The sequence below is a fragment of the Punica granatum genome, chromosome 8 (assembly GCF_007655135.1).
Source record: "Punica granatum isolate Tunisia-2019 chromosome 8, ASM765513v2, whole genome shotgun sequence".
NCBI classification, from domain to species: Eukaryota; Viridiplantae; Streptophyta; class Magnoliopsida; order Myrtales; family Lythraceae; genus Punica; species Punica granatum.
The window spans coordinates 5,391,562-5,405,119 of NC_045134.1; the positions used below are offsets into that span (position 1 = coordinate 5,391,562).

At 38.0% G+C, this 13,558-nt stretch overlaps 1 protein-coding gene across 1 annotated transcript; it reads right to left on the bottom strand.

The window, feature by feature from the left end:
• Positions 1-7,393: 7,393 nt before the first annotated feature.
• Positions 7,394-13,333, bottom strand: LOC116187248. The gene is made up of 7 exons (XM_031515902.1): positions 12,938-13,333; positions 9,857-10,363; positions 9,301-9,450; positions 9,047-9,166; positions 8,817-8,864; positions 8,286-8,716; positions 7,394-8,205 (listed from the first exon to the last, which is right to left on the bottom strand). Exons 1-7 carry the CDS (start codon positions 13,311-13,313, stop codon positions 7,600-7,602), a joined length of 2,238 nt encoding a protein of 745 aa, XP_031371762.1. The 5' UTR covers positions 13,314-13,333; the 3' UTR covers positions 7,394-7,599.
• Positions 13,334-13,558: the final 225 nt, after the last annotated feature.

Below are 13,558 nucleotides of genomic sequence, written 5' to 3' on the forward strand. Positions count from 1 at the left end.
TATTCCCAAATTAGATTTCTTTTGAAAATAATTTCTAATCTAGACTTGTATGTATGAAATTATTTTCAATGCAATCCTTATCTTTTTTAACCCTTTTAAAAATACCCTCAAAGATACTCTTATGTTTTATTTGTCAAATATAACTGTTTTCCTGATTCAGTTAACCGGGTAACCTGATTTTTTTTTAAAATATTGAAACACTGTTAAAATTTAATCGGTTCGGCTGTGTTGTACGCAATTCTTAATATTCAAACGTAAATTGAAGTCAATTTCGTACTTTTGAAGATAATCCCATGTCTTATTTACCAAATATAACTGTTTTCTGGATTTGGTAAAACGGTTAACCAAATTTTTGAAAAAACATTAAAATCTAGATAAAATTTAATTGGGTTCGGCTATGTTGGATGCAAATTTTAAAAAACAAACATAAATTGAAGCGGTTTTTTGTGTTCTTATTTTATTTTTACTCTTTAATTTTTTAAATTATATTGTGAATTCTATTTTAGTTATTTTAGGAATTCTTAAAATTTTAAAGCCTAAGTCTTTCCTTTGTTCATAAGTCAAACCTATTTAAAGTTTGCCTCCAACGTAGCTTAATCCGATTAAATTTTATAATTTTAATGTTTTCTAAAACATTCGGTTAATCGGTCTATCGAATCGGAAAAATAATTATATTTGGTAAATAAGACGTATGAGTGTCTTTAAAAGTAACAAAATGGGCTTTAATTTACGTTTGAATCTTAAGAATTGCATACAATGTAGCCGAATCGATTAATTTTTATCTAGGTTTCCATATTTTTAAAAATTAGATTAATCAGTTAACAAAATCAGGAAAACGATTGGTAAATAATACATAAGAGTATCTTTGAAGATATGTTTGAAAGAGTTAAAAAAATAAGGATTGAATTGAAAAAAATTACACATATATAAATCTAAATTGAGAATTATTTTTAAAAGAGATCCAATTTGGGAAAAAGCTTCAAAAATAAGTCGATGTAATAAATCTCTCCTCTCTCATTCACAATTTTACACGTGTCCAACTCAACCTCCACCTCTACTCTCTTTCCGTTACACTGGCCCTCATTCATTTCTCTTTTCGGTGGGTCCCTTCCATTTTTTTATTCTCAGATCTACATCAGTTTTGCATCGCAATTTTTCAATGGGGCTAATGGTGTATGAGAGCAAGTTACATAATGATGATAATAATAATGTTTTATATTATTATGCATTTTGATGGTTACACCTCGCGCAGTGCAGGTGAAAATTCTATGTTGTGTGTAGATCAAATATTATCGTCCAGTGGAGTTGGTGAGTTTCCACGCGTAGCGTGGATGTAAGCTTTAGTACACGTGTATGCAAGAGTTCCGGAGGATAATTCTTGGCGACCCTTTCAAGACAAGAAACTTTTGGACAACCATTCCTTTATTGATACTAGGCACCCCTATTCTTGATCCACATTATTGGATTTGGCGCCGTTTGTGGGAATTTGACACGAAAGACCGTGATCCTAGGTATCCGTGGAGATTCCCCATTGTCGAATTCTGGACCCTATATGTTTGAGAGGGAGAAGAATGATGGCTGATCGTTGGGATGAGAATTCTCGGAAATTCGGAGAGAAACCTGGTTGAAGGAGTGGAAGAGGGATCGGAGGGCCTGTGTTATGTGCAGAGAGCAGTTGACTTCTGCCATGGCCGACGCAATCAAGGCGAAGCTCCGAGATGACTGCCACAAGACATGGGAGTAGCCGCCGCCACATGAGTCCACTCAGGTAGTGGTCACACGCAAAGGAAGTCTCCATGTGGCTTGAACCGCAAACATCGGAGGAGATTCTCATGGCGATTCCCAAGCCGAAGAATATTCTCGTGGCGATTCCCCCCCACCAAGCCCGACTCTCATAGCAGTTACATGGTCAAGCTTGGCAAAGAGTATTCAGGAGCGACCAGGCTCAATACCTTCTAATTCTAAGGGAGGATTGATAGCCTCGATAGGAGCATTGTGTCGACAATCAACGAAAAAATGGGGATCCGGTGACCAAGATCAAATCCTAGAATGATGCACTAACACTTCGGTACCTGGCAGCACAACCATGTTGAGATCACTGTCAACGACCAGAGCAGTAGGATGAGGCTTGCACTTGCAGCCACTTGTTGTGAGATGAGGCGAAGTATGATGCCCCATAACACGATGTTTAATGCCAAGCGATCAGGCGGCGAGCGGCGAGGAAATAAAATTGACAACTCCACCTCCGATGATGACGTGAGCAAGAAGTTCAATGCTGCAATTGCTGCAATATAGTGAAGTGAAGTCCAATTATCCATGTACCTGGTCATAGTACGCGACATTGACGACTCTCTCGATGTCGAAATCCCTTTCAATGGTGGACCTACAAATGGTGAAGAATGTCTTGATCTGGGATCTCATTGATGCCTTACAGAAAGATAAACTTGGTAAAGCGACAGCAGCTTCAACTTCCTGCGCTGGACGGTCAAGCAGGGCAAAACGCTTAACCCTTTCCCCACAATTCAAGCAGCCTCCACACCAATTAACTAAGGAGTCAGCTGGACAAGATTGAGCAACGGCACACGCTTGAACAATTTTGCAAAACAGCCAAATCAAGCAATTCGAGGCCAACTTGTCCATTGCAGTGACTAGCATTCTACGCGGATGAGTGTGGCGTCTGATTAACGAGCCCACTGGAAACAGCTATTCCAACGGCTATGCGTATCAAAAGATACAACAACGTGTTGACAATAACTCAATGATAACGGCTTTAAAAGCGAAGCAAGGGCATGCTGTTCAACAACATGATCAACTCGACAAAAAATATCAAGAGCAAATCACCACTTACCGATGGAGGAATGAAGAGCAAAAATCGAGTAATCAACCAAAGCAAATGTCAATGAACCACAAATTAAGGGGAGATAGAGATAATGGAAATAAAAATTTTATGAAATTACGGCGCTGAGGTGAATCCTACTGCTGTAAATGATAATATAACCGAAGTCAATCTCGTTAGTACGGATGAAAGGAACTCAACTGAAATTGAGAGCAATCCTCAAGCGACGACCCTTCATGCAATCGACAACGTCTCCAATTGCAAAATATCACTATTTTACTTTATACCATGGGTGAAGTACTATCATAAGTGGTTCTACAATCTTTTCTTCCATACGTGACCAAATTTGAATGACAACTCAACTACGTTCTCCTTAAGTTTACTACAAAGCAAAAGTTTGCCCAACTCGAGGTAGCGATGATACTACACCGGGCGGCGAGTTCACCCACTGAGAGATGGAGGAGGGGGAATGAGGCCAATAATCCTTCATTAAGAAAAGAGAGACCCCCGAAACAGCGGTGGTTATGGACACACCCCCATGAGCTGGTTCATAGACGCACCCTAGCCGTATCCTTGGACACACCCGCATGAGCTGGTCCAATGGCATACCTTATCCAGAGGTGACCTCACGACCTGAACACTTAATTAAAATAATAAACGAAAAGAATTGAAACAACTTCAACTATTTGTTTGCATAGTGAAGAGAGCTCGGTTGTATACGCAAAAGTTGTGGTTTAAGCAAAAAGAATGGAGCGAAGAGAAGTATGAGACTTATGCGAAAAGCAACCCCTATGCGAAACCCGCAGAATAAGTGAAGGCCAGAAATCAAGCATAACTTGAGATTCGAGTGAAGGCAGAGTTTATACTTCATAAAGATCAAGTGAAGCGTCAAATATGATATACATTAAGCTAGAGACCATAAGCCAAGCAAAGTAAAGCCAGGAGGGAAGCCAACTGTCTACGCAATGCAAGCAAAGACCGCAGTTTAGGCGAAGCAGACGAAGACTATAATCTTCGCCAAGTATGGAGATTAAGCGAAGCACGTCTACTGTGTGAAACTTGAGCACGTCTACTACGTGAAACATGCAGATAAACAGAAACTCAAGCAATGCAGCAAATGCAAGCTAAAAAAATCAAGCCAAGCATGCAAGCTAAGCGAGGCGAAAGGTTCGAGAGGATCGATAATAAAGGCAAGAATCATTATATTCAACAAACGAATCATCATGGCAAAGGTGGGGCAATGCTAGAGTAGTGTGGAGAAGAAACGACGCCATAAAGCCACGACAACCTATGGTCGAACATTCTCCTTCCACGAGAAGACAAAGCCCCAACCAAGGATAGAAGCTCAAGCAGCATGAATTAGACGTCTACCTTTATAGGATCACTACGTGGAAAGAGTAATTTGAACGAGCGACGTTGATTAGTCCCATGAAACAGCTGCGAAATGGACAAGACATGCGGCCAACCAGGTGTGTAATAGGCGGCAACAGTTTCTATTTAAAATTGCAAACTGCCCCTAACGGGCACATTTTTGGCAGCCTATATGTACATATGTATGCAAGAGCTCCGGAGGACAGTTCTTGGTGACCCTTTCCTGACAAGAAACTCTTAGGCATCCATTTCTTTACTGACACTAGGCACCCCTTATTCTCGATCCACATCAATAACTGAACATGTTATGCGCATTTATAGGTCTTATTTTAATGACCACTTCGTCTTAAAGGTATTAGGGATACTTTCCTGGGATTAGCTTCCTTACTTCTACCATCATTGATTCTTAGATTGTCTTGTAAGTTATACCATTTAGAGCAGATCCAGCGGCAAGGAAATTTGGTGCCGGTGCCAGTGCCGGACAAGCTCCACGGCAGTGGCACTTCTCTTGGGAGTGCCAAGGAGAGTGCCGCCTACCTGGCACTCCTAGGGGAGTGTCGGCGAATTGGGGCTGGCCACGTGGCCTGCTCTGGCCCACGCGATCTGCCCCTTATTCATTTTTTTTTATTTTTTTTAAAAAGCTGGTCAAAGAGTTGTTGAGCTGTCTTACCAGTGTTATTTTTTAAAATAAAAAAAATAATTATGCAAAAATATAATTAAAAACAATGTAATAATAAATAATTTAATTTGCCAAGTTTTATAATTAGCGCAAATGATAATTAGTTTTATAAATTTAATTTGCCAATTTTTATTACTCTAAGTAGTTTTATAAAATTAATATAATGAATTTAACTAATGTAATTAATTAACATAATTAGTTTTTAAAGTTTAATGAATTACTTAATTTAACTAATTAACAACTATATTATACAAATACATAATTATTTATACATAATATGTATATAATTTAAATAGTGTGTGGATCCTCCATTGGCACCCAAATGGGGTACCAAGCATTGAAAATGATTTTCAAAATCGGATGTGGGTGTCAGGCCTTTTGATGTGGCAAATATGTGAGAAGTATTAGACCCACATCAACACCCATCTTAGTGCCAAGCATTGGACTTGCTCTTAGGACCCACCCTTGTACCATATTTGGGTGATAATTATCTTCCCATTTCTCTTTTTCTTTATCGGCTTGTTTGACTAAGTAAAAGGAAAGAAGACTAAAGACCTTCGCGGTCAATATAATAAATTGATATGGTCACATGCTGTATGTATATATACTATAGGGAGTAAAATTCACTTGAAAAGGCCATTAATATAATAAATTGATGGGCTTATGACGAACTATAACAAGTCTCTTGTTGACCATATTTTATCTGTCGAGCGTCTGCCATATCTCATGAGCAGACTTGCAACGAGTTGTATGATTGAAGAGGCCATGAGAAATAGACCTCTTCAAGGCAAACTCGGCCTTTGCATTCAGCCGCTTCCACTTCTTGACAGCATCTGAACTTAGTCGAGCAGTAGCTTGTGGACTAATGACGACATCCCACAAGTCTTCTCCATACAAGTCCTCCAAACCTTGAAGTTGGACTGGTTCAACAACTTAATACCAAGCCCACCGGTACGTTCACTCATGTCCATTCTCCGAGAGCTGATTGGCTGAGTCGTCATCGCCATGGAATCTTGAGTTTGACATATATGCAAGTGAAGAGTAGAGAAAACACAATTAATTGAACTCTATATGCATGACCTGATCGAATTTCTCGATATTCGTGCATCACACCCTCACTTGAACTATGGATAGATGATAAAGCATAAAAGTTTGAAGAGTCGTTACGGGATTATTTTCAAACAGTCGCTTGAAATAGTTTCAAGTTTCTTCGCATTTTCGTTTAAAACATTAAGGAAACAAGGAGAAGGCCATTGCCAAATTCACTTTGCAATTACATATACATACATACATATATATATATATATATATAGATATCTATGCCTTATGTTGTCATAATATAGAGCAAAGATTCATCGACACAAACAATATTTTCGACTTACCTGAGCCTGAAAATACTTCAGGCAGAAAGGGCAACTGCGACCAGTATATTTCATACTAGGAATATACGTACCTCTAGCCGAATCAACAAACCGCTGGTTCAAGTTTCTGTTTGAACTAAATGATCGATCAGTCGAATAATTTATAAGCTTCATATATATATATACACACACATATATACTAGCAGGATTCGCGTGCATGCATGGGCGCTGCTGTCGTTTTTGTGAAAGCCTTCTTTACTATAATTGATAAAAAGTCGATCATACAATATGGGCTAAAATGTCCAACAAAAGCCCAAAGAACTTATCTGGGCCTGACCATAACATTTCCCCAAAAAGAAAGGTTCCACTGTTGGGGTGGCATCGATGTTATTATATATCTTTTGTCTTCGGCTTGGTTAATTTCCGGTTTGTAATTGTCGCTCCTTCTCGCTTGCTGTATACATTTACCACATCGCAATCAGCAGATCTAGCATGCAAGTTAGATAAATATGCTCTTCAGGCGCCAAAGCAAATTTTTTGCCAGAAGACAAGCGCCGCCAACATACCTTTCGCCTTACGACCTGTTTTGCTCAATTTATAAACAAGTTATGTAATTCTTGGTTTCTCGTCATAGCCGTATAGGTTTTCTGGCAAAGTTGCCCTTTCTTGAAGCGTTCTGAACACTTGTATGCTAATTATTATATCGGTAATCCATAATTAATTGTTCTTTCCATCTTCTGTTATCCCCAAAATGATCATCCGTGCTGAGTCGTGAATTGTGCTTATCTCGCTGCTTTCTTGAGTTTTCTGTATTTCATTTCATTATTTGAAAGTCATCTGATGAAAATGCATATGCATGGATGTATAATTGTGGGGGAAATGTCATAACATAACACAGATAAAGATATAAAATGGATAGATAGCCGTTGTCCTGTTCGGTCTCCTCTTCAAGAATTGTTCCATCTTCTTGTCATTATCTGTTACAAGATCCACTGCAATCACATCTCCATACTATGCATACCCCCTGCTCTTCATATGTGGTCATCATCTTCTTCTAAATCTTAGATAAACATGACTCTGTAATAGGAAGGATGAAATCAGACGACTTGCTCCACTTTGTTCAATCGTCTTGGATGAATGCAGAGCTTTTTGATCTCTCGAAAATGGTTCACTTCAGTTCTTGTTATCTGATGGCACCAGATAAATACAAGTCGTGATTACAACAATCATTTTGACAGATGAGGCTTGCTCGGCGGTCGAAAATAGTATAATAAAAGTAATACGGAAACAAACAAAATTCAGGAAACGCTTCTAGATTACATTGTTGACGAATCTAACCAGAAACGTGAGAACTACCAAATCCTCTTAGGGTGAAAGATTCCGGAACCATATGTTGATTGTACCATGTAGATGAACAAAGGAAGCTGCAGCATCACAAATAGGACAACAGGAATGGAAGTGATTGCTATGATTGGGATGAAAATCCACTTGAACCTCTCACTCAAGACCATGTAGAGCGTAGCCCCAAATGCCACCATCATACATGCGATGGCGAGGAAAAGGGAAGCAAATCCGAGTATTAACCTCTTGGGGAGTGGACGAAGGAAATCTTCTTCCGCATAACGCGCTGTCAGGATAGACAGGAACATCAAGATGGATGTGGTGGAGGAGAACAATCCCAGTGCATCTGAAACAGCAAACAGGATGAAGACCTTTTCCTTTAAAAATAATGGGATTCCTTGGTCTTCAACATTCCCTCCAGGAACAGTGAAAGCGGCAGCGAAAACTACAGTAGCTATAAGAGTCGATACCACCATGCACGAGTTAGACGTATCCTTCATCCATCTCTCAGCATCCCTGAGCAATTCTTTGTGTTGGGTTGTGAAAATCTCCCGAGGTGTTTCCCATTTCTGATTTCTGGTCGCTCTTTGTGTAGGATTAAGAAACTTCTCCACTGCCTGGTAAGACGAGTATTATATTCCATAACTTACCAATATTGGAAAGAAGTAACCTGCGGTAAGAGAGGCAGGCACGTTACCTTGAACCACTGCAACTCTCTTTGCATCTGTAATGCGGGGCATGAAACCGATGAAAGTTGGGGATAGGGCGCCAATCTTGCAACTTTGTGCAAGAAGTTTTCTTGTGTTTGTTGATCAAAAGTTGTGGCCAAATAATTTGTAGTCACGGTACCTCCTAGAAAAAGGTTGAAGACCTTTTCTTGCCGGTGCAAAACCGCCGCCTCTAGTATTGATGTATTATTACATATTAGATGAGGAAAATACTGAAGACATGTGATTATGAGTTCAACTGCTCCATTTTGTGCTGCAACATAAAAAATGGCCAATTTTGCAAAGAAGCTCGAGACATCTTTTTCGTTCCAGCCTGACATTTGTTGACAAGCAATTTCCACCATCTTTTGGGTGCACTGGTGCTTGAATTTCTCATCCTTTATATGCTTGATCCCTGGAACTGCATCATAATACATATTTAAAAGGTCCAATTGTAATCATAGAAGGATCAGTCATCAACTAATGATATACTACAATCAGCCTCCTATCGTTACACTCACCTAGATGTTCAATAGCTATAAGAGAAGCTCCATTGATCCATTGCATCACTGTGTAATAATCAGATTATGTCAAAATCAATTCTTAAGGAGTATCACTTTATTTAGAAAGTGATTACAAAACTAGGCATTGATAAATGGCGTCTAGAGAATCATTTATGGTACAAAACCGGGTCAAGAAAGCGTGATAATTATAATCTCCCACACTGTTGAAAGTTGCAGAATATGCAAACCTTGGGTCAAATAAGAAGTCGCAGATTGCAGTAATGTCGGTGGTTCTTTTGCTCGTTGGTCTTCCAAGTCACTCTTTGGTGATGAATTTCGTGGTTTATGGTGAGATTCCACGGGAATAACTTCAATCATGTTGAGTTCAAGCATGAACAATCAGCCAGTCAGGCATGTGTAACTAATTAACCATAGAGGATATTAATTGGTCTAGGGATCAACCAATTCAATTGCAGCTGATATTGGATCAGAAAGACCTTACTTCGATATATGCAGCTTCCGCAAAATCCAAGCTTACTTCCACTCGGGAATTCAAATGGTCGATATGCCAAACCATGTAGCATTCCAGCCCCATTGGAAATTGTTGCAGTAGCTAAGAAGGGATACTTATCCAACAAGTGAAGGCAAATGTCTGCATGGAAAGAATTAGTCAAACATCATCAACTCTTGTTCGATGGAAATCTGGGTTAGTCATTTTATTGGTTTGCCTTTGGCAACGAGGAACAGCTAGACTATGAAGAACCAAGCAGGGATGAACTGAGGGGCATCTGCCTGAAATGTGTTGTCTCAAGAAACTTGCAGCATTCGGCTCAAATCTTGGGTCCATCTATGGAACTAATGATCAAGCAAAAAAAAAAAAAAGGTTCCTTGGAAATTTGGCCGGAAAAAGAAGTTCCTTGGAAAAAGATAGTATAATAACTGAATAATATGTATTATTTTCGAGGGGAAAAAAACCGAATAATGAATGCATAATTAAGAACTTGAAGAAAATCGAAGTATAAAACTTTTGTGATGAAGTGTCATTCGATTCATTTTACCATAAGAACGTGAAGCCACGAGCTTGGTAATTAGTTCACCGGCTGCAGTGCGAGCAAAGAAGGGGCTAGCTGTATAAGGAGGTGGCACGTCAGGCATCTTCAAGGTGAGGTACCACACGACCTCTTTGCTTTCAAAATAATAGGTCGCGTCATGCAGTGGCGTATGTCCAAATTGATCCGTAATTTCCATCAATCTACCATTTTTGGCCGCCAAAGTCTTCACAATACGCAAGCTTCCGTGGATAGCCGCGTAATGGAGGGCAGTCCTTTTGTTTACGCTATCTTGTATTTCCAGGGCTTCCGGGCGCATGAGTGCCACTAGCTTCTCTATGAACTCTGCACGTCCAACATCAGCCGCAACGTGCAGTGCCGTCTCTCCCCATGACGTAATTCTCGCCATCAATGCGTTAGGATCTCTGTTGAATATGCTCTCCGCAGCTTCCCAGTCTCCCGTCAGCGCTGCCTTGCGTAAGGGTCGGTAACGCCTAACTGGGTCCTCTTCATGTGCTTTACTTGCAAATTAAATTAGTTTTAGTTACTTTGCAAATTAGATTTACATTTATATTGATTCAATCATATCATATTTAAGAGATATATACCAGCTGCTCCAAAGCCTGCGAAGTGATACGATAAGTACTCCTGAATTCTCGTAATTTATATAATATGACTTATATAAATATAATCTTATTGATGAAGAAAATTCTGTAAAGAAAAAAAGAGAGAGAAATACTCAATTCAAAAAATCAATAAGCCTTCTGCAACTTGAATTCTTAATACGTGGCACACAAAGGCTATAACATTCTTTTTCCATTTGTTTAAATTTCATATTTGGTTTTCATCAATGTTCTTATTATTACACCCAAATCATATTTGGTTCCTCTTACTCAACCTGCACCCCATCCCTTTCATCAATTAAATTCCTTGATGCCCACCATATTTAGCTCATTATACTCTACCATATTTCATATCATTTCCAATAATTTGAGATCGATTCAGGATCACGTTCGTTAGAATATAGCAGTTTACTCTTGTAGTTTGAAAGTGTTAAAAGATCAAATACCCACAAATTATCATGAATTAAATTAAATTACGATAAATAAAATAAAAAAAAATCCGACACTTGATTGTAGAGGACTTACATATAGAAGAGGGGAAAAACCTAAAATTAATGATGTAAACCAACCAAAGTAGAAGACATATCAGAATGACCCGTTTAAATGCAATAAAAATTTCTGGCCCAAAAAGAAAAGGCAATAGAAGTTTGTAGAAACTATTAAAAGTTAGCGTCAGATCTTCTTTTTCGAATATTTAAAAATCAACACGCGATGGAGGTGATATGATTTTGATACAAAGATTTCTCAGATAAAAATACCACGACTCAGCTTTATCATATTGATTGTATTTCTATTCTATCTTTTCTTGATCTGGTAATTTCTATCCTATCCAAGCCATGTAATCTTATCTTATGTATATACAATGTATAAAAGTTAAGATGAAACTTCCAATCGTACTATGTACGTAGGATGGAAGAAGCCTTACATTGAGTGACCATTTATATACAACCAATTGATAATGACACTTAATTTAACATGTTGCGTCGGAGTTCAATGAATACATTAACATATATATTATGAAAAGGTAGTAAAATTTAAGCAACATATATTTTAGACGACCTCTGAAATTTTTCTATCACCATATAAACGTCAACTATGTTGAAATTCTTAAGGAGACTTCGAAATACAATATTAAAGCACTATTTTCTTTCTTCTCGACTCTTTTCTCTATATTGCTCCCTAAATAAAGAAGATATGATTTATCAAAAAAATAAAAGAAGAGATGATCAACAAAAAGAAGAAAAAGAAAAGAAAATTTAAACTGTAACGAAAATTTTCGATTTAGTGCGACAAATTCCTACACTAATTTGTGTATAGCGCAAATCTCTTGACTAGTTATTAGTTTAATCTCAAGTCCAGCGTCCCACTTCTCAGATATAATCCAGTCGGCCACTTAATAAACCCACAAAATGCATTTAAGTGGTTCCCAAATAAAAATGTCCCGCTAACACTAGATGTAGACTCTTAAAATGTATGTTTACTACTATACAGGAAAGTGAATTGTCAGATCTCAAAAATATGAATACAGAGACTTACGCATCTCAACTTTTTTTTAAAATCTTTTTTACACCATCAATGAGTATGTGCGCGCATAAATATTATCTTTCATTCTTATGAAAAAAAATTAAATTAAATTTTATTTAAAAATTCTTTCCTCTATGTGATTAAATCTTATACAGGCAACAAGTTATGCTTAGAATTTCTTTTATTTTTTAATTCTTATAAAAAAAAAAGTTATTTTTTTTATCTTTGTTTGTTCTCTCTTTTTCTTTTCCTTTTTTCTTTTTCTAGATCATAATTTCATTTTACATTTATGAGAGCTCAAGCCCTACGAATGTGATTTTTTTTTACCTTTTCTTATAATTCATGTATTAATATTTATCTATGATTTTTTAATATGTTTTAAATTCTATCTTGATGTATTCGAAATTTTCCTTTTTCATGTTCAAGCTCATGCAACACACGGATTCACGAATAGGTAAAAAGAAGAAGAAGGAAGAAGCTGAGAATAACTTTGAAGAGAACGGGCCCTCAGACAAGGTCTTTGGTGACCTTTAATGTTGATGGCCTCTTTTCCTCCTGTCTCTCTACTTTTAATTTCAAACAGAACATTTAAATTTTCAAATAAGTTGATGTGTCTCAAAAGCTCTAGTCTCTTATTTTTTATTTTTAAATTTTCAGTCATCCATCAAGATTGTTGTAAAAGAATGCTGAATTTGAGAAATAACCGGAAAGTAGAGGACTACTGTGACAGGATATCGAGACAAAGTGAAAGAGCCCTCAAAACCAAGAGTTTTTCAGAATAAAAATGAAATTAAAGGGTATGAAGGAGGAATTTCCGCTCTGAATATTAGGGGGACTCGACTGGGGAAGTAGCTTCTCACTGAGTCGAATATTTTGAAGGAGATATCCAAGCACAAGTTTCGCTAAGAAATACTATGAAGTTATTGATATAGATCGAGTTTACCTTGAGTAAGAGTAGGCTCTGCTAACTGACTTTCTGGAGGCTCATTCCCCTTGTTGAGCAATTTGTCGAGTGCCTTCCATATCTCATGAGCAGACTTGCATCCGATGATATGATCGAAGAGGCTATGAGAAATAGACCTCTTCAAGGCAAACTCGGCCTTTGCATTCAGCCGCTTCCACTTCTTGACGGCATCTGATGAACGTATTTCATCATTAGCAGTAGCTTCTGCTTCTGGACTTGTGATGTCGTTTCCGTCCACAACATCCCACAAGTCTTCTCCTACAAGATATGACTCTATACAAGTCCTCCAGACCTTATAGTTGAACTGATTTAGCAACTCAATACCAAGCCCACCTGCACGGTTACTCATATCCATTCTCGCAGAACTTGGTTGAGTCATCGCCACTGGATCTTGAGTTTGACACGTGATTGAATAGCTATATATAGCCCTCTGTAGTTATGATACTATGTGTCAGCACCCCATTTTGGTTCACCCTAACAAAAGGATGACATTTTTATTTATTTAATTTTTAAAAAAAATCTCTCTCCAAGGGTCAAACCGATCAGATCGCGTCAGACCGGTCAGATCGCGTCAGACCGGCCAGATCAGTGTCGGAATTT

Excerpts from the sequence above, each read along its gene's own strand:
- LOC116187248 (XM_031515902.1), bottom strand. The coding sequence starts at position 13,313 with ATGGATATGAGTAACCGTGCAGGTGGGCTTGGTATTGAGTTGCTAAAT. Across the intron at positions 9,167-9,300 it reads CGGAAGCTGCATATATCGAA|TTATTCCCGTGGAATCTCAC; the intron begins GTAAGGTCTTTC and ends ACATGATTGAAG. Across the intron at positions 8,717-8,816 it reads TATAGCTATTGAACATCTAG|TTCCAGGGATCAAGCATATA; the intron begins GTGAGTGTAACG and ends ATTATGATGCAG.